The sequence below is a fragment of the Haliotis asinina genome, chromosome 6, assembly GCF_037392515.1.
Source record: "Haliotis asinina isolate JCU_RB_2024 chromosome 6, JCU_Hal_asi_v2, whole genome shotgun sequence".
Classification (NCBI taxonomy): Eukaryota; Metazoa; Mollusca; class Gastropoda; order Lepetellida; family Haliotidae; genus Haliotis; species Haliotis asinina.
The window spans coordinates 961,518-981,693 of record NC_090285.1 but is presented as its reverse complement, the minus strand read 5'-3'; the positions used below and the strand labels follow the sequence as shown (position 1 = coordinate 981,693).

The 20,176-nt window shown below is 41.9% G+C and overlaps 1 protein-coding gene across 1 annotated transcript; it reads left to right on the top strand.

Annotated features, from left to right (window-relative positions):
- The first annotated feature begins 1,261 nt into the window (after positions 1-1,261).
- On the top strand, positions 1,262-19,955 carry LOC137287358 (spore coat protein SP87-like). Its single transcript, XM_067819613.1, has 11 exons — positions 1,262-1,394; positions 2,653-2,721; positions 3,746-3,827; positions 4,220-4,378; positions 4,494-4,528; positions 5,179-5,266; positions 5,490-5,689; positions 5,901-5,982; positions 6,602-6,801; positions 7,921-8,002; positions 18,961-19,955. Exons 1-11 carry the CDS (start codon positions 1,365-1,367, stop codon positions 19,176-19,178), a joined length of 1,245 nt encoding a protein of 414 aa, XP_067675714.1. The 5' UTR covers positions 1,262-1,364; the 3' UTR covers positions 19,179-19,955.
- Positions 19,956-20,176: the final 221 nt, after the last annotated feature.

Sequence of the window (20,176 nt, the reverse complement as noted above, 5' to 3'; positions counted from 1 at the left end):
AAGTGAAGAAATTTATCGCGCAGTATTTTCACGTCGACACCGACCTTAGGTTATGTTACAGGTTGCCTCATGCAAAATCCTTTTGGTCATGATTCAAATACATATTTAACTACTAGTAGAAAGTAGTTTTGATTTTCTAACTTGATGAAAACAAAACATAATCTAATTTATTCAAATGGATTTGACTTCACTGTTTTGAAAAATGGCGGCGCCCTGTCTTAGGATGAGTGCAAAACTACTTTCTGCTGGTAGTATAACATGTATTATATTGACGGACAATAGGATTTTTCATGGCATTGCTTATAACATAACAATTTCACTCTTGGAAGTGAGGTGGAGGTCAATATAATTTTGTCACTTGGACACACACCTTGCTTCCTTGGCAAAAGTTGTGTCATGCATAATCATTTTGGCCATGATTCAAATGCATATTTAACTACTAGTAAGAATAGTTTTGATTTTCTGACTTGATGAGAACAAATCATAATCAGAATAATTCTAACAGACTTTTACCCGTGACTTCACGATTTTCAAAAAACGGCGGCGCCCTGTCTGAGGATAAATGCTATTTAAGTTTGTTTTCACCGACTTACAAAATAAAAAAATGCCTTTCACTGGAAGTAAAATATGTATTTTATTGATGGACATTAGAGTTTTACAGACATTGCATGATCGCTTATAACATAACAATTTCAGTCTTGGAAGCGAAGTGGAGGTCAATTTAATATTACTTACGATTATGTAACGTCCACAATAAGAGCGTTCGCCATAACGCAGTTCCTTGTGAGACAAGGGACTCTCCAATCAGTCCTCTACATTATCGTGAAAACAAGGTTGTGGATAGCACGAAGATTGTGTAGTCGACATGATTGACTGCGCTTTATGTTTTGGTTAAATATTGGTTTTGGGTTTGTTCAGTATTTTGAATAATGAGTTAAACCGCCCAACATGTCCACATTCTGAGCTGTTGTTTTCATCCAAACTGTACGTGAAACTATACAGAACAGTACATGCTCCCGCTAGACATGAGAACCTGACTGGTGGTCATTAAGAAGTTAATCTGGAGTGTCAGAACCCGACGTGCGAGCATGAGGCTTCCTTGAGCAGGGTCGTCAACAACGTGTTTACTGTGAAACACAGGATACTAGTGCTAGTCAGCTAGCAGGACCAACCTTTCATTGCAGAGGATCCGGATGTCATGATTGAAAACTGACCTTTGACCCGCAACGACATATGCGTCAGTGGCCCTCATTGGTCGTGTGTGACGTCATCTGAGGGCCCTATAAAGTCTGGTCGTGATTACATGACATACGGCAAACAGTGGTCAACAGACAAGGAAAGCAGTGGACAGTATCATCTCCAGCATGGGCTTTATAACAGTATCTTCCTTCACGGTTAGTAGTATATCATTGATTAATCAGTGACAGTGTAATACGTGGTGTGTGTAGTGTTATGTACAAATGAAGTCATTAAGCTAGCTTGGATCATCACTTCGAAGGGCCATCACGTGGTCAACATGACCATATAACATGTACATCTTTTTACTGCAGTTTTTATGTAGCATATTACACACACCGGTTCGTCTTTAAGTCCATCTTAGTCTGCAATCTCCCTTCGTGTGCGTGTTTGTACTAAACCTATTGGTGAAAGTAGGCTGAAGTGTAATCTATAAAGAACCTCGGGGATTATGTCTGTCACTCCTTTTACAATTAAAGGGATTGTGGGCTGACACTCCCGTGTGTTGATGAAGGAGACGTTGTTCCTGCTTCCGTCTCGGTATCGCCTCTAGCTGTACTTTAACACTGTCACACGGGACACCGGACAGGTAGTAACACCAGGCACTAGTCGGAAGGTGTCATACAGTCAGTCGGAGCGGATATCAAGCGTCGAATAAAACCTGATTAACTTTTGTAATGCTACATATCTTTGACAATCCAACAGGAAGTTGACGACATCTTTATTTCCATAACTATTACTCATCTTACAAGGTAAACCCGATTAAATGTATTTGAAACGACATGAGTGACAAAGCGTTATTTAAAATAACGAAAACATTGTAGTTTAAAAGGGAGTGAATATCCCGAAGACATTTGGTTTTATTCGGTGTGTGTTCATTTTCGCACCGACAGTATTTCTGTCGACGAAAGAAATGTTCCTGAATTCCACTTGCTAATATCATTCAAAAGAATTGCATTTACGGGTAAAACTAAGAACATGACCATTAGAAATGTATACATGTATATTTCAAATGATTTCAAATGTGAATTAGATTTACGTTCTCCTACACACTCCTATGAGCGTCTTTGTCTTCTTAACACATGCTACATGTGGACAACGATGCAATGATTTATGGCGTCAGAGTTTTGTTTGGTTGATGACAACATTGTGTGGTTGATGCGTTATGCAGTTAAGTTGAAGTGAATGTTATGATCGACATTTAATTGTGAAGGTATACCGAGTGTACCCAACATGTCACACACACATACACACAAACACATCCATACACAGAAGCACTCACACATACACACACATGAATTTCACTGTGTGTGATGATACGTAATAAACACAGTCTTGCATACAACACACAACTATATCGAGTCTGTATCGACTGATCCGTGTTCTATTTAACTTGTGATAACATTTTCCTTTCAGATTTGTCTGGGGCTGACAGTGGTTGCCCAGCTACAGTACAGAGACCCCTGCAGGCAGAAAGAGTCAGAGGTGTGTGTTATATCCAACCAATCAGAAGTCAGCAATGTGACAGCAAACCAATAACAAAGCTTCACATATTGAGGATGTTTAATATTCATTTACATATTGCCGTTCCAGTCGTCGGCAGTAAATCATACAATAGCATACGACTACTCGGAGCATTCGGAGCCACTGATGATATACTAGTAAACTATAATGAAGTATTGTGGAGATAGTGTATCAGGTTCAGAGCAAGGTGAGATCTGCCTGAGACGTTGTTACACTGAGCGGGATGTACGTGTGAGACGATCCAGGAACTGTTCACTACTAGCACGGGGGTTACAGCTGTTGTACTAGTCAAACGGAACCTGAGCCAAAGTCAGACCATAGAAGAAACCGGTGTGCAACAATAATATAGAATGTGATCAGCACAAATGTAAAAGATTGACAATACAAAATTGAGCAGCAATTCAGTTTAATGACAATGTAATTCAAAGGTAGTGATAAAAGTAACACAGACAAGGATAGTAATATTCTATTCACTGCAGCAATGGTCTGACCTTCTACTTCTAAATATCTATATCCAGACTGGGAATGATCTCCACACAGCATGGATGTAACATGATATCTCTATCAGAGAATAAGACTTTTCTTCTGAAACGGTGATCGATGCAGCCAACTGACATCTGGTGTGTTTCAAGTAGTCGAGCAAAATGTGCAGGCAGATTGTAAGATTGTAATTTGTCAAAATTAATCATCCACGAGAAGGTTATACGTGAGTCTTCGTTTAAATGTTTAAAAACAGTCACCATCATTTAGTATAGAGCCCTTAAACCCATCATCTCAAGTTTGAAAGTGCCAATCCCCAACTTTGTCGAGTTCACGGCTTGGTCCCCCAACCATTCTACATATTTCCCAAACACGACTGTGTCACCCAGCCTGTGTCCAAATCACGAACTTAATCTATATACTTACCGGGTTTATATACCTTGTTTCTGCCTTGTATTCCACACAGAGTCAAATATCCTGTCAACACGTGCATCTTGTATTGTAGGGCCAAGGATGTGCCCCAGGACAGGAATGTCGTCTCGTACAGACCGGTTGTACAACGTGCCCACCGGAACCCGTGTGTATACGTATGTAGACACTTCCACATCCCACATCCCACATCCCACATCCCACATCCCACATCCCACATCTCCACATCTCCACATCTCCACATCCCCACATCCCACATCCCACATCCCACATCTCCACATTATTGTATGTATGTATATACAAATCTGTGTGTATATGCAGGTACATGCAGATTCGTGTCCTCATAGTGTACATAGAACATGGAGTTAACTGTAGCATGGACCTGACTGATACAGGAACCTAACTATGGTATGAGAGTTGCTTCTGTCACCTGGTGTAATGTAACGTAGATGTAGCTGTAACATGTAATTGTAACCGGTATGTACCTCTGTCAGGGATGTACTTCTGTCAGGAGTGCAACCGTGTCATCATGTAACTTCGGTTTCCTCAGAACCCAAACTAAGAGTGAGCAGCTGTCGCTATGGCGACCCCGTGCTGGCCAGGAACCTGTCCGCCCTGTCATGTGTTTCGGACCGAGACTGCCCCAGTCACACTACCTGCAACTTTGAGGTGATGGACACACAAACCACGTGCTGCTGGAAGCCAAGAGGTGAGTCATCAACTGAAACTTGCCTCTGCTCTAGACGTGTGAGTGCATCTTGTTTATATTATACTGGTCATGAATGATATTAAATGATGCAGCTGTTGTGTCTTGCCTGTTTCAGATGTCACTCCGCCTGGGTTGACCAATCCGTGTATAGTAAGTGTGCTTCATTCATTACACTTGTGTTATTTCTTCCAAGGCACTAAAGACTACCATAGGGCGGTTGTTGTGTTCATAGATCAAGGTTACAATACTCAGTGTTAGCCACAGTGATGTCTTCAGGAACTGTTAGTGTAGCCACGGGGGAAGTTTCACGTCTCACCGACGACCATGGTGTTTGCATGTCGAACAATATATCTGTTATGCCAGCCTTTGGTAGATTTAAACTGAGACAACTGACAAAGTTCTTTCGTTCAAGACATGCAAGCGTTATTGTTATTATAATAATAATAATATATATAGTATATATAGTATAGTATATGTGGTATGTTATTACTGGCATATAGTTATTTCCATATCTGACGTATCGTTGACGAAAATGATGTCGAGCGCAATTTCCTGTTTCGATTGGCGACATGTTCTCGTGTTTTGGGGAACAATTATCTTGCCTGTTCACGTGTTTGTGACAGGTGCTATCGGTGGGGCGACAAACATTCACCACACTAAAGTCCAACTCGCAGGGATTTCACATGAGTATGGAAAATGTTTTGGCCGTGACACGACAGAATGCTCTGGTCATACGAAAAAGTGACATCTTTGTTTGAACATGTTCAAATGAACTGTGATCTGTGTTATTCTGCCTGTAGGCGGCGCTGTGTCCGGAAGGTCACTACTGTGAGAACCGGGAGGTCATTTGCGGGGTACCCCCTTGTCAACGTGAAGCTGTTTGTGTCAGTAAGTAGCTCCCTTGCACTCACTCACTCACTCACTCACTCACTCACTCACTCACTCACTCACTCACTCACTCACTCACTCACTCACTCACTCACTCACTCACTCACTCACTCACTCACTCACTCACTCACTCACTCACTCACTCACTCACTCACTCACTCACTCACTCACTCACACACTCACTCACTCACTCACTCACTCACTCACTGCTGATATGTTGTAGGAGACTCCACGCTAGGAGGGAAGTCAGGAGAGTGTCCAAGAGTGATCGGTCCGGGGATCTGCATCACGGAATGCGAGACGGACTTCGACTGTAACGGCAACAGGAAATGTTGCAGTAACGGCTGTGGCAGCGTCTGTACCATACCTACCGATGCCGTGGCAACCGTGCCGACTCCACCCTCAGACCCCTGCGCGACAGTTGTGAGCAAACTTCTATTTGCTTATTTTCATTCTTCTTCTTGTGTGTGTGTGTTGTTTTGTGTGTGTTGTTTTGTGTGTGTGTTTCGGGCACCTTATGAATATGGACAAATGTAGATATGTTTAACATCGGGACAGTATCGGTTTGGAAATATATATGAATGTAAATGTGGTGTCATTATGAGGTGTGAACTGATTGTGTTGTTCATTTCAGAGGTGTGCAAGGGGCATGAAGTGCCGCGTGCAAAAGGTGCAGTGCTTCCATGCACCCTGTGACCCCATAGTCACGTGTGTCGGTAGGTACACATGCACCCCTCACATTAGTATTACACAGTGGCCATACAATATCACCTACCAGTCAAACAGTATTACATTGCGGCAGTACAGTGTCACCTACCTGTCAAACAGTATTACATTGCGGCAGTACAGTGTCACCTACCAGTCAAACACGATTACATTGCGGCAGTACAGTGTCACCTACCAGTCAAACACGATTACATTGCGGCAGTACAGTGTCACCTACCAGTCAAACAGTATTACATTGCGGCAGTACAGTGTCACCTACCAGTCAAACAGTATTACATTGCGGCAGTACAGTGTCACCTACCAGTCAAACAGTATTACATTGCGGCAGTACAGTGTCACCTACCAGTCAAACAGTATTACATTGCGGCAGGACAGTGTCACCTACCAGTCAAACAATATTACACAGTGGTCATACAGTATCACATAATAGGCAAATAGCATTCCATAGTATTCATTCAGTGTCACGTAGCAGTTACACAGTATTACATAGTAATCATACAGTATTACCTAATAGTACACGACGTCATACGCAGACACACACAAATGTACACGCGTTGAAACTACACGTACGCGTGTTACTGAGCACTGAAATGAGCTGATGTGTTACAGGAGACATTCCGTTAACTGGGAAGCCAGGAGAGTGTCCACGAGTGACCGGTCCGGGAATCTGCATCACGGAATGCGAAACGGATTTCCACTGTAACAACAACATGAAATGTTGCAGTAACGGCTGTGGCAGCGTCTGCACCATCCCTACTGCTGCCGTGGCAACCGTGCCGACTCCACCCTCAGACCCCTGCGCGACAGTTGTGAGCGAAATGTTATTTGGTTATTTCCATTTGGTTTTTTTTGTGTGTTTTTTTCGGAACCTTCGACTGCAAATGAAGAGCTGGGGGCAACAGTGTAGGTTAGGGTGGGAATGTCTGGAACTGGCTGGATGGATTATAGGTGTTCTGTCTGTGCATCGTTCGTTATTAAAAATGCATTCGGACATAAGTGAAGAAGGACAATGACTGATCTGATTACAGTACTTTTATAACGAAATTAGTTCGTTATATCCGTAGTTCGCTATTCGCGAAAATCCATTGAAAGAACAGTAAAACACACTATACAGTACAACACATTCCTACTCAGTTTATTCGTACATTCATTCATATTATGTTCTTTTCACTACAAAGTCAGTAATCTTACACAGGTCAGTCGTCACTACGCACTCGTCATTGAATATATCGTATTTTATGAGTTTCACGAGTATCAAAAGCTTTTGTCCACATTTCTGATGTGTGTGGGAGGCATATACACAGGCCTTTTGAGGGGATGCACTTGTCATTTTCTATTAAATCGCCAAAGACCGAGTTGCTGTGCCGGAAGTATACAAAACTAAGTCGTCGGCGACGGGCTTTACGGCCTCCGGCAATCTGATTGGTTAATAATGCAAACTACAACTTCACATGGGTGTAAAAACTGGAGTGTGTTTTGACGTCTAACTTATTGGTCAGATTTCAAAGTGAGCGCTGGTAATTGACAATGATTGAATTTGCTCTATTGACTATTCACACCATTAATTAGTGTTAACTGGAACTGTCGATGATTTCAAAGTGAACATCGCTCACTGGCAATGACACTGATTGAGTTCGCTCAGTTCGTTATTCACACCGTTAATTAGTGTTACCTAGGACGCGCGGGAATTGCAAATCAGTTCGCTATAGCCGGTAAGTTCGTTATTCACGATAACATATAATGGTTTATTCGGGACTTTTGAAACAGTTCGCTATAGAAGTCAGTTCGTTATATCTGTGTTCGTTTAATTATTTGGTAAATAACGTATTGAAGAAAAATTAACATCGGGGCAATATCTGTTTGAAAGCATATATGAACGTTATTGTGATGTTATTTTCAGTACTAATTGATTGTGGTGAACATTTCAGAGATGTTCAAGAGGCTTAATGTGCCAGGTGGAGCAGGTGCAGTGCTTCCATGCACCCTGTGACCCCATAGCCAAGTGTGTCGGTAGGTACACGCGCACCCATCATATTAGCATTACATAGTGTCCACACAGTGTCACCCAATAGTCAAACAACATTACATAGCGTCCACACAGTGTCACCCAATAGTCAAACAACATTACATAGCGTCCACACAGTGTCAAACAACATTACATAGTGTCCACACAGTATCAAACAACATTACATAGCGTCCACACAGTGTCAAACAACATTACATAGCGTCCACACAGTGTCACCCAATAGTCAAACAACATTACATAGCGTCCACACAGTGTCAAACAACATTACATAGTGTCCACACAGTATCAAACAACATTACATAGCGTCCACACAGTGTCAAACAACATTACATAGCGTCCACACAGTATCACCCAATAGTCAAACAACATTACATAGCGTCCACACAGTATCACCCAATAGTCAAACAACATTACATAGCGTCCACACAGTGTCAAACAACATTACATAGTGTCCACACAGTATCACCCAATAGTCAAACAACATTACATAGAGTCCACACAGTATCACCCAATAGTCAAACAACATTACATAGAGTCCACACAGTGTCAAACAACATTACATAGCGTCCACACAGTGTCAAACAACATTACATAGAGTCCACACAGTATCAAACAACATTACATAGCGTCCACACAGTGTCAAACAACATTACATAGCGACCACACAGTGTCACCCAATAGTCAAACAACATTACATAGCGTCCACACAGTGTCACCCAATAGTCAAACAACATTACATAGCGTCCACACAGTGTCAAACAACATTACATAGCGTCCACACAGTGTCACCCAATAGTCAAACAACATTACATAGCGTCCACACAGTGTCACCCAATAGTCAAACAACATTACATAGAGTCCACACAGTATCAAACAACATTACATAGCGTCCACACAGTATCACCCAATAGTCAAACAGCATTACATAGCGTCCACACAGTGTCACCCAATAGTCAAACAGCATTACATAGAGTCCACACAGTGTCAAACAACATTACATAGTGTCCACACAGTATCACCCAATAGTCAAACAGCATTACATAGCGTCCACACAGTATCAAACAACATTACATAGCGTCCACACAGTGTCAAACAACATTACATAGTGTCCACACAGTGTCACCCAATAGTCAAACAACATTACATAGCGTCCACACAGTGTCAAACAACATTACATAGCGTCCACACAGTGTCAAACAACATTACATAGCGTCCACACAGTATCACCCAATAGTCAAACAACATTACATAGCGTCCACACAGTATCACCCAATAGTCAAACAACATTACATAGCGTCCACACAGTGTCAAACAACATTACATAGTGTCCACACAGTATCACCCAATAGTCAAACAACATTACATAGTGTCCACACAGTATCACCCAATAGTCAAACAACATTACATAGCGTCCACACAGTGTCAAACAACATTACATAGCGTCCACACAGTGTCAAACAACATTACATAGCGTCCACACAGTGTCACCCAATAGTCAAACAACATTACATAGTGTCCACACAGTATCACCCAATAGTCAAACAACATTACATAGAGTCCACACAGTATCACCCAATAGTCAAACAACATTACATAGAGTCCACACAGTATCAAACAACATTACATAGCGTCCACACAGTGTCAAACAACATTACATAGCGTCCACACAGTGTCAAACAACATTACATAGTGTCCACACAGTGTCAAACAACATTACATAGCGTCCACACAGTGTCAAACAACATTACATAGCGTCCACACAGTGTCAAACAACATTACATAGCGTCCACACAGTGTCAAACAACATTACATAGCGTCCACACAGTGTCACCCAATAGTCAAACAACATTACATAGTGTCCACACAGTATCACCCAATAGTCAAACAACATTACATAGCGTCCACACAGTGTCAAACAACATTACATAGCGTCCACACAGTGTCAAACAACATTACATAGCGTCCACACAGTGTCAAACAACATTACATAGCGTCCACACAGTGTCAAACAACATTACATAGAGTCCACACAGTATCAAACAACATTACATAGCGTCCACACAGTGTCAAACAACATTACATAGCGTCCACACAGTGTCACCCAATAGTCAAACAACATTACATAGCGTCCACACAGTGTCACCCAATAGTCAAACAACATTACATAGAGTCCACACAGTATCAAACAACATTACATAGCGTCCACACAGTATCACCCAATAGTCAAACAGCATTACATAGCGTCCACACAGTGTCACCCAATAGTCAAACAGCATTACATAGAGTCCACACAGTGTCAAACAACATTACATAGTGTCCACACAGTATCACCCAATAGTCAAACAGCATTACATAGAGTCCACACAGTATCACCCAATAGTCAAACAACATTACATAGCGTCCACACAGTATCACCCAATAGTCAAACAACATTACATAGCGTCCACACAGTGTCACCCAATAGTCAAACAACATTACATAGTGTCCACACAGTATCACCCAATAGTCAAACAACATTACATAGCGTCCACACAGTGTCACCCAATAGTCAAACAACATTACATAGTGTCCACACAGTATCACCCAATAGTCAAACAACATTACATAGCGTCCACACAGTGTCAAACAGCATTACATAGCGTCCACACAGTATCAAACAACATTACATAGCGTCCACACAGTATCAAACAACATTACATAGCGTCCACACAGTGTCAAACAGCATTACATAGCGTCCACACAGTGTCAAACAGCATTACATAGCGTCCACACAGTGTCAAACAACATTACATAGAGTCCACACAGTGTCAAACAACATTACATAGCGTCCACACAGTGTCAAACAGCATTACATAGAGTCCACACAGTGTCAAACAACATTACATAGCGTCCACACAGTGTCAAACAGCATTACATAGCGTCCACACAGTGTCAAACAGCATTACATAGCGTCCACACAGTGTCAAACAACATTACATAGAGTCCACACAGTATCAAACAACATTACATAGCGTCCACACAGTGTCAAACAACATTACATAGCGTCCACACAGTGTCAAACAACATTACATAGCGTCCACACAGTGTCAAACAACATTACATAGCGTCCACACAGTGTCAAACAACATTACATAGCGTCCACACAGTGTCAAACAACATTACATAGTGTCCACACAGTGTCAAACAGCATTACATAGCGTCCACACAGTGTCACCCAATAGTCAAACAACATTACATAGCGTCCACACAGTGTCAAACAGCATTACATAGCGTCCACACAGTATCACCCAATAGTCAAACAACATTACATAGCGTCCACACAGTGTCAAACAGCATTACATAGCGTCCACACAGTGTCAAACAGCATTACATAGCGTCCACACAGTGTCAAACAACATTACATAGAGTCCACACAGTATCAAACAACATTACATAGCGTCCACACAGTGTCAAACAACATTACATAGCGTCCACACAGTGTCAAACAACATTACATAGCGTCCACACAGTGTCAAACAACATTACATAGCGTCCACACAGTGTCAAACAGCATTACATAGAGTCCACACAGTATCAAACAACATTACATAGCGTCCACACAGTGTCAAACAGCATTACATAGCGTCCACACAGTGTCAAACAACATTACATAGCGTCCACACAGTGTCAAACAACATTACATAGCGTCCACACAGTGTCAAACAGCATTACATAGCGTCCACACAGTATCACCCAATAGTCAAACAACATTACATAGCGTCCACACAGTGTCAAACAACATTACATAGAGTCCACACAGTATCAAACAACATTACATAGCGTCCACACAGTGTCACCCAATAGTCAAACAACATTACATAGCGTCCACACAGTGTCACCCAATAGTCAAACAACATTACATAGCGTCCACACAGTATCACCCAATAGTCAAACAACATTACATAGCGTCCACACAGTGTCACCCAATAGTCAAACAACATTACATAGCGTCCACACAGTGTCACCCAATAGTCAAACAACATTACATAGCGTCCACACAGTGTCACCCAATAGTCAAACAACATTACATAGCGTCCACACAGTGTGACCCAATAGTCAAACAACATTACATAGCGTCCACACAGTGTCACCCAATAGTCAAACAACATTACATAGCGTCCACACAGTGTCAAACAACATTACATAGCGTCCACACAGTGTCACCCAATAGTCAAACAACATTACATAGCGTCCACACAGTGTCACCCAATAGTCAAACAACATTACATAGCGTCCACACAGTGTCAAACAGCATTACATAGCGTCCACACAGTGTCACCCAATAGTCAAACAACATTACATAGTGTCCACACAGTATCACCCAATAGTCAAACAACATTACATAGCGTCCACACAGTGTCAAACAACATTACATAGCGTCCACACAGTGTCAAACAACATTACATAGCGTCCACACAGTGTCAAACAACATTACATAGCGTCCACACAGTGTCAAACAACATTACATAGAGTCCACACAGTATCAAACAACATTACATAGCGTCCACACAGTGTCAAACAACATTACATAGCGTCCACACAGTGTCAAACAGCATTACATAGCGTCCACACAGTATCAAACAACATTACATAGCGTCCACACAGTATCAAACAACATTACATAGCGTCCACACAGTGTCAAACAGCATTACATAGCGTCCACACAGTGTCAAACAGCATTACATAGCGTCCACACAGTGTCAAACAACATTACATAGAGTCCACACAGTATCAAACAACATTACATAGCGTCCACACAGTGTCAAACAGCATTACATAGCGTCCACACAGTGTCAAACAACATTACATAGCGTCCACACAGTGTCAAACAACATTACATAGCGTCCACACAGTGTCAAACAGCATTACATAGCGTCCACACAGTATCACCCAATAGTCAAACAACATTACATAGCGTCCACACAGTGTCAAACAACATTACATAGAGTCCACACAGTATCAAACAACATTACATAGCGTCCACACAGTGTCACCCAATAGTCAAACAACATTACATAGCGTCCACACAGTGTCACCCAATAGTCAAACAACATTACATAGCGTCCACACAGTATCACCCAATAGTCAAACAACATTACATAGCGTCCACACAGTGTCACCCAATAGTCAAACAACATTACATAGCGTCCACACAGTGTCACCCAATAGTCAAACAACATTACATAGCGTCCACACAGTGTCACCCAATAGTCAAACAACATTACATAGCGTCCACACAGTGTCACCCAATAGTCAAACAACATTACATAGCGTCCACACAGTGTCACCCAATAGTCAAACAACATTACATAGCGTCCACACAGTGTCAAACAACATTACATAGCGTCCACACAGTGTCACCCAATAGTCAAACAACATTACATAGCGTCCACACAGTGTCACCCAATAGTCAAACAACATTACATAGCGTCCACACAGTGTCACCCAATAGTCAAACAACATTACATAGCGTCCACACAGTGTCAAACAACATTACATAGCGTCCACACAGTGTCAAACAACATTACATAGCGTCCACACAGTGTCACCCAATAGTCAAACAACATTACATAGAGTCCACACAGTGTCAAACAACATTACATAGAGTCCACACAGTATCAAACAACATTACATAGCGTCCACACAGTGTCAAACAACATTACATAGTGTCCACACAGTATCACCCAATAGTCAAACAACATTACATAGCGTCCACACAGTGTCAAACAACATTACATAGCGTCCACACAGTATCACCCAATAGTCAAACAACATTACATAGCGTCCACACAGTGTCAAACAACATTACATAGCGTCCACACAGTATCACCCAATAGTCAAACAACATTACATAGCGTCCACACAGTGTCAAACAACATTACGTAGTGTCCACACAGTATCACCCAATAGTCAAACAACATTACATAGCGTCCACACAGTGTCAAACAACATTACATAGTGTCCACACAGTATCACCCAATAGTCAAACAACATTACATAGCGTCCACACAGTGTCAAACAACATTACATAGCGTCCACACAGTGTCACCCAATAGTCAAACAACATTACATAGCGTCCACACAGTGTCACCCAATAGTCAAACAACATTACATAGAGTCCACACAGTATCAAACAACATTACATAGTGTCCACACAGTATCACCCAATAGTCAAACAACATTACATAGCGTCCACACAGTGTCAAACAGCATTACATAGCGTCCACACAGTGTCAAACAACATTACATAGTGTCCACACAGTATCACCCAATAGTCAAACAACATTACATAGCGTCCACACAGTGTCAAACAACATTACATAGTGTCCACACAGTATCACCCAATAGTCAAACAACATTACATAGAGTCCACACAGTATCAAACAACATTACATAGCGTCCACACAGTGTCACCCAATAGTCAAACAACATTACATAGTGTCCACACAGTATCACCCAATAGTCAAACAACATTACATAGCGTCCACACAGTGTCAAACAACATTACATAGCGTCCACACAGTGTCAAACAACATTACATAGCGTCCACACAGTGTCACCCAATAGTCAAACAACATTACATAGAGTCCACACAGTGTCAAACAACATTACATAGTGTCCACACAGTATCAAACAACATTACATAGCGTCCACACAGTGTCAAACAACATTACATAGTGTCCACACAGTATCACCCAATAGTCAAACAACATTACATAGCGTCCACACAGTATCAAACAACATTACATAGAGTCCACACAGTGTCAAACAACATTACATAGTGTCCACACAGTGTCACCCAATAGTCAAACAACATTACATAGCGTCCACACAGTGTCACCCAATAATCAAACAACATTACATAGCGTCCACACAGTATCAAACAACATTACATAGAGTCCACACAGTATCAAACAACATTACATAGCGTCCACACAGTATCACCCAATAGTCAAACAGCATTACATAGCGTCCACACAGTGTCACCCAATAGTCAAACAACATTACATAGCGTCCACACAGTGTCACCCAATAGTCAAACAACATTACATAGCGTCCACACAGTGTCACCCAATAGTCAAACAGCATTACATAGCGTCCACACAGTGTCACCCAATAGTCAAACAACATTACATAGCGTCCACACAGTGTCACCCAATAGTCAAACAACATTACATAGAGTCCACACAGTGTCAAACAACATTACATAGCGTCCACACAGTATCACCCAATAGTCAAACAGCATTACATAGCGTCCACACAGTGTCACCCAATAGTCAAACAACATTACATAGCGTCCACACAGTGTCACCCAATAGTCAAACAACATTACATAGCGTCCACACAGTGTCACCCAATAGTCAAACAACATTACATAGCGTCCACACAGTGTCACCCAATAGTCAAACAACATTACATAGCGTCCACACAGTGTCACCCAATAGTCAAACAACATTACATAGCGTCCACACAGTGTCACCCAATAGTCAAACAACATTACATAGCGTCCACACAGTGTCACCCAATAGTCAAACAACATTACATAGCGTCCACACAGTGTCACCCAATAGTCAAACAGCATTACATAGCGTCCACACAGTGTCAAACAACATTACATAGTGTCCACACAGTATCACCCAATAGTCAAACAACATTACATAGCGTCCACACAGTGTCAAACAGCATTACATAGCGTCCACACAGTGTCAAACAGCATTACATAGCGTCCACACAGTGTCAAACAACATTACATAGCGTCCACACAGTGTCACCCAATAGTCAAACAACATTACATAGCGTCCACACAGTGTCACCCAATAGTCAAACAACATTACATAGCGTCCACACAGTATCAAACAACATTACATAGTGTCCACACAGTATCAAACAACATTACATAGCGTCCACACAGTGTCACCCAATAGTCAAACAACATTACATAGCGTCCACACAGTGTCACCCAATAGTCAAACAACATTACATAGCGTCCACACAGTATCAAACAACATTACATAGTGTCCACACAGTATCAAACAACATTACATAGCGTCCACACAGTATCAAACAACATTACATAGCGTCCACACAGTGTCAAACAGCATTACATAGCGTCCACACAGTGTCAAACAACATTACATAGCGTCCACACAGTGTCACCCAATAGTCAAACAACATTACATAGCGTCCACACAGTGTCAAACAACATTACATAGTGTCCACACAGTATCACCCAATAGTCAAACAACATTACATAGCGTCCACACAGTGTCAAACAGCATTACATAGCGTCCACACAGTGTCAAACAGCATTACATAGCGTCCACACAGTGTCAAACAACATTACATAGCGTCCACACAGTGTCACCCAATAGTCAAACAACATTACATAGCGTCCACACAGTGTCAAACAACATTACATAGCGTCCACACAGTGTCAAACAACATTACATAGCGTCCACACAGTGTCACCCAATAGTCAAACAACATTACATAGCGTCCACACAGTGTCAAACAGCATTACATAGCGTCCACACAGTGTCAAACAACATTACATAGCGTCCACACAGTGTCACCCAATAGTCAAACAACATTACATAGCGTCCACACAGTGTCAAACAGCATTACATAGCGTCCACACAGTGTCAAACAACATTACATAGCGTCCACACAGTGTCAAACAACATTACATAGCGTCCACACAGTGTCAAACAACATTACATAGCGTCCACACAGTGTCAAACAACATTACATAGCGTCCACACAGTGTCAAACAGCATTACATAGCGTCCACACAGTGTCAAACAACATTACATAGCGTCCACACAGTGTCAAACAACATTACATAGCGTCCACACAGTGTCAAACAACATTACATAGCGTCCACACAGTGTCAAACAGCATTACATAGCGTCCACACAGTGTCACCCAATAGTCAAACAACATTACATAGCGTCCACACAGTGTCAAACAGCATTACATAGCGTCCACACAGTGTCAAACAGCATTACATAGCGTCCACACAGTGTCAAACAACATTACATAGCGTCCACACAGTGTCACCCAATAGTCAAACAACATTACATAGCGTCCACACAGTGTCAAACAACATTACATAGCGTCCACACAGTGTCAAACAACATTACATAGCGTCCACACAGTGTCACCCAATAGTCAAACAACATTACATAGCGTCCACACAGTGTCAAACAGCATTACATAGCGTCCACACAGTGTCAAACAACATTACATAGCGTCCACACAGTGTCACCCAATAGTCAAACAACATTACATAGCGTCCACACAGTGTCAAACAGCATTACATAGCGTCCACACAGTGTCAAACAACATTACATAGCGTCCACACAGTGTCAAACAACATTACATAGCGTCCACACAGTGTCAAACAACATTACATAGCGTCCACACAGTGTCAAACAACATTACATAGCGTCCACACAGTGTCAAACAGCATTACATAGCGTCCACACAGTGTCAAACAGCATTACATAGAATTGCAGTTATTGAAATGTCAAGAGACTGTCGACAGGGAGACCCTCTCTCCCTGTACCTCTTCATATTAACTCGGTTATGTGATACAAAATAACAGCAACATCCTGAGCATGAAGACTGATGTAACGAATGTTTCTTAGCACAATTTGCTGATCATACAACGGGTATGTTTGCTGGCACTGAGCGTTGTCTAATGAAAATATATACATTACTTCTTGCCGAGTGTATATAATTAGCAAGGTTGATGTACACTGAATACACGGAAGTGATTTGAGCAAGGTAGACTCATGTACAGAGTGATTGATTAAAAATAGAGCAGAATTTATACAGTTGATGAGTTTGGTTGGAGAACACAGATGTGATTAAAATATTTTACTAAATGTACAGCTCAAATGTGAAAGAGAGTCGATATGTTTTACAAATTTGGTCTTCTACTCTGTTGATATATTGTGTGATTGATACCTGTATTTACTTGAAACATAAGTCTAGATAAATAGGGAATTACCCATTAGTTATACATTATTACCTAACTGTCAATCAGTGTTATGATGTGCAGATGCACTTTCATTTACCTCGCCACCACATGTCATTGGGATAGGTTGTTACCATTCGACAAAGTCGATATTCGCGAAGAATTGCTTTCCACTTGATTGAATACCAAATAGCAATTATATAGGTCTTCGTATCACAACATTCCGAGCCTCCATACTTCTTCTCTTACACAATAAGTGCTGAGTTACAATACTTTCCCTATACCTTCATATCACGTCCACATAGGCATTTCCCTATTTCAAGTTACCACGTAGGGATTCAGGTTACCCTGTACCCCGGAACCAACCAGAAATATAGCGATGTTACAATTAAACTATTTTTTTTTGGCGTTCTGGCGATGTTTGTCTCTTTCTTGAACTTATATCTCTTAAGCATATGATGACTGTGATATCATGTCATGATAACTGTGCAGTATATATTCCCTATGACGTGATATCATGTCATGATAACTGTGCAGTATATATTCCCTATGACGTGACATCATGTCATGATAACTGTGCAGTATATATTCCCTATGACATGATATCATGTCATGATAACTGTGCAGTATATATTCCCTATGACGTGATATCATGTCATGATAACTGTGCAGTATATATTCCCTATGACGTGACATCATGTCATGATAACTGTGCAGTACATATTCCCTATGACGTGATATCATGTCATGATAACTGTGCAGTATATATTCCCTATGACGTGACATCATGTCATGATAACTGTGCAGTATATATTCCCTATGACGTGACATCATGTCATGATAACTGTGCAGTATATATTCCCTATGACGTGATATTATGTCATGTTCAGTTGTTAACCTACACCTTCCTTCTGCCCCCAGACTCTGCTCCTACAGCTACTCTTCCCGTTGCCACCACCACGAGGCCAGGCAGGTGCCCCCGAAGTTTCCCCATGTTGTGGTTCCTCTGCGACTTCTTCTTGCAGCACTGCAACGTCGACACCGACTGTACATCAGGCATGTTGTGCTGCTTCGCTAGTGGCTGCGGGAGACGGTCTTGTCTGCGTCCTGACCTGTATACAGGATTTGGCGGATGGTAGCGACAAGACAGTTATATGAAAACCAAGCTCGGAGAACAACAGCATATGGTGGAAGATGACAGATATATCAGGGTGCGACATGTTTAGCGTTTACCAGTATGTGGTATGACGCCAGTGTTTTCACTGAATGGACATATTAGTCGCTGCTATTGTTGATCAATGACCTGACGACGTTGTGCTTTCGAGGCAGCCAGTTGGTGAATAACTGACGAACTGACAGTGTAATGCTAGTGACAACGTGAGTCTATTATGGGGGCCCCAGCAATACATGTTCGAATCTGTAACAGTTGCACAAACACTTATCCCCGACACCTCTTGGTAACACCTGTTGCTAACATCTGTTGCTAACACCAACCCCCGTGACAATATCCCGACATCTGTCGCTGACACCTATCTCCGACACCTGTGAGTAACGCCTATCCTCGACACCTGCGGCCAACATCTGTCCCCGAGGCTTGTAGCTTACACATAACCCCGACATCTGTCGCTGACACCTATCTCCGACACCTATCGCAAGCACCTATCCCCGCGGCATGTCCCCGACACTAGTCGCTCACATGTGACCCCGAGACATGTCGCTGACACCTATCCCTGACGCCTGCCCATGACACCTGTTCAGAACACCTGACCCGTTAGTAGATCTGGGCCGGACCTACTGGGTAGTTATTTGTTACACAGTGTGGGGAGTGATGAAGACTATTTCACATATAGTTTTATATGTTTGGTTTTATTTTACATTTTTCATTTGACGAATAAAGTGACACTCTGTCGACAGTTTCCGTCTTGCTATATCCCAGTGCCAACTGTTTCAGGCTATGTACCTCTTGATGTAATCATTAGATTTTTCAGTCATGTTACCTAAGATCTGCCAAAAGCGACTGACTTACGTGTTGCAAACTACACTTGTTAAACTGGGTTGTTGCTTGCCGCCAGTGTCCTTCGTTAAAAATTTCTGGCGATGACGTTTCGCCTACGCACCATTTGAATCATGCTTCTCC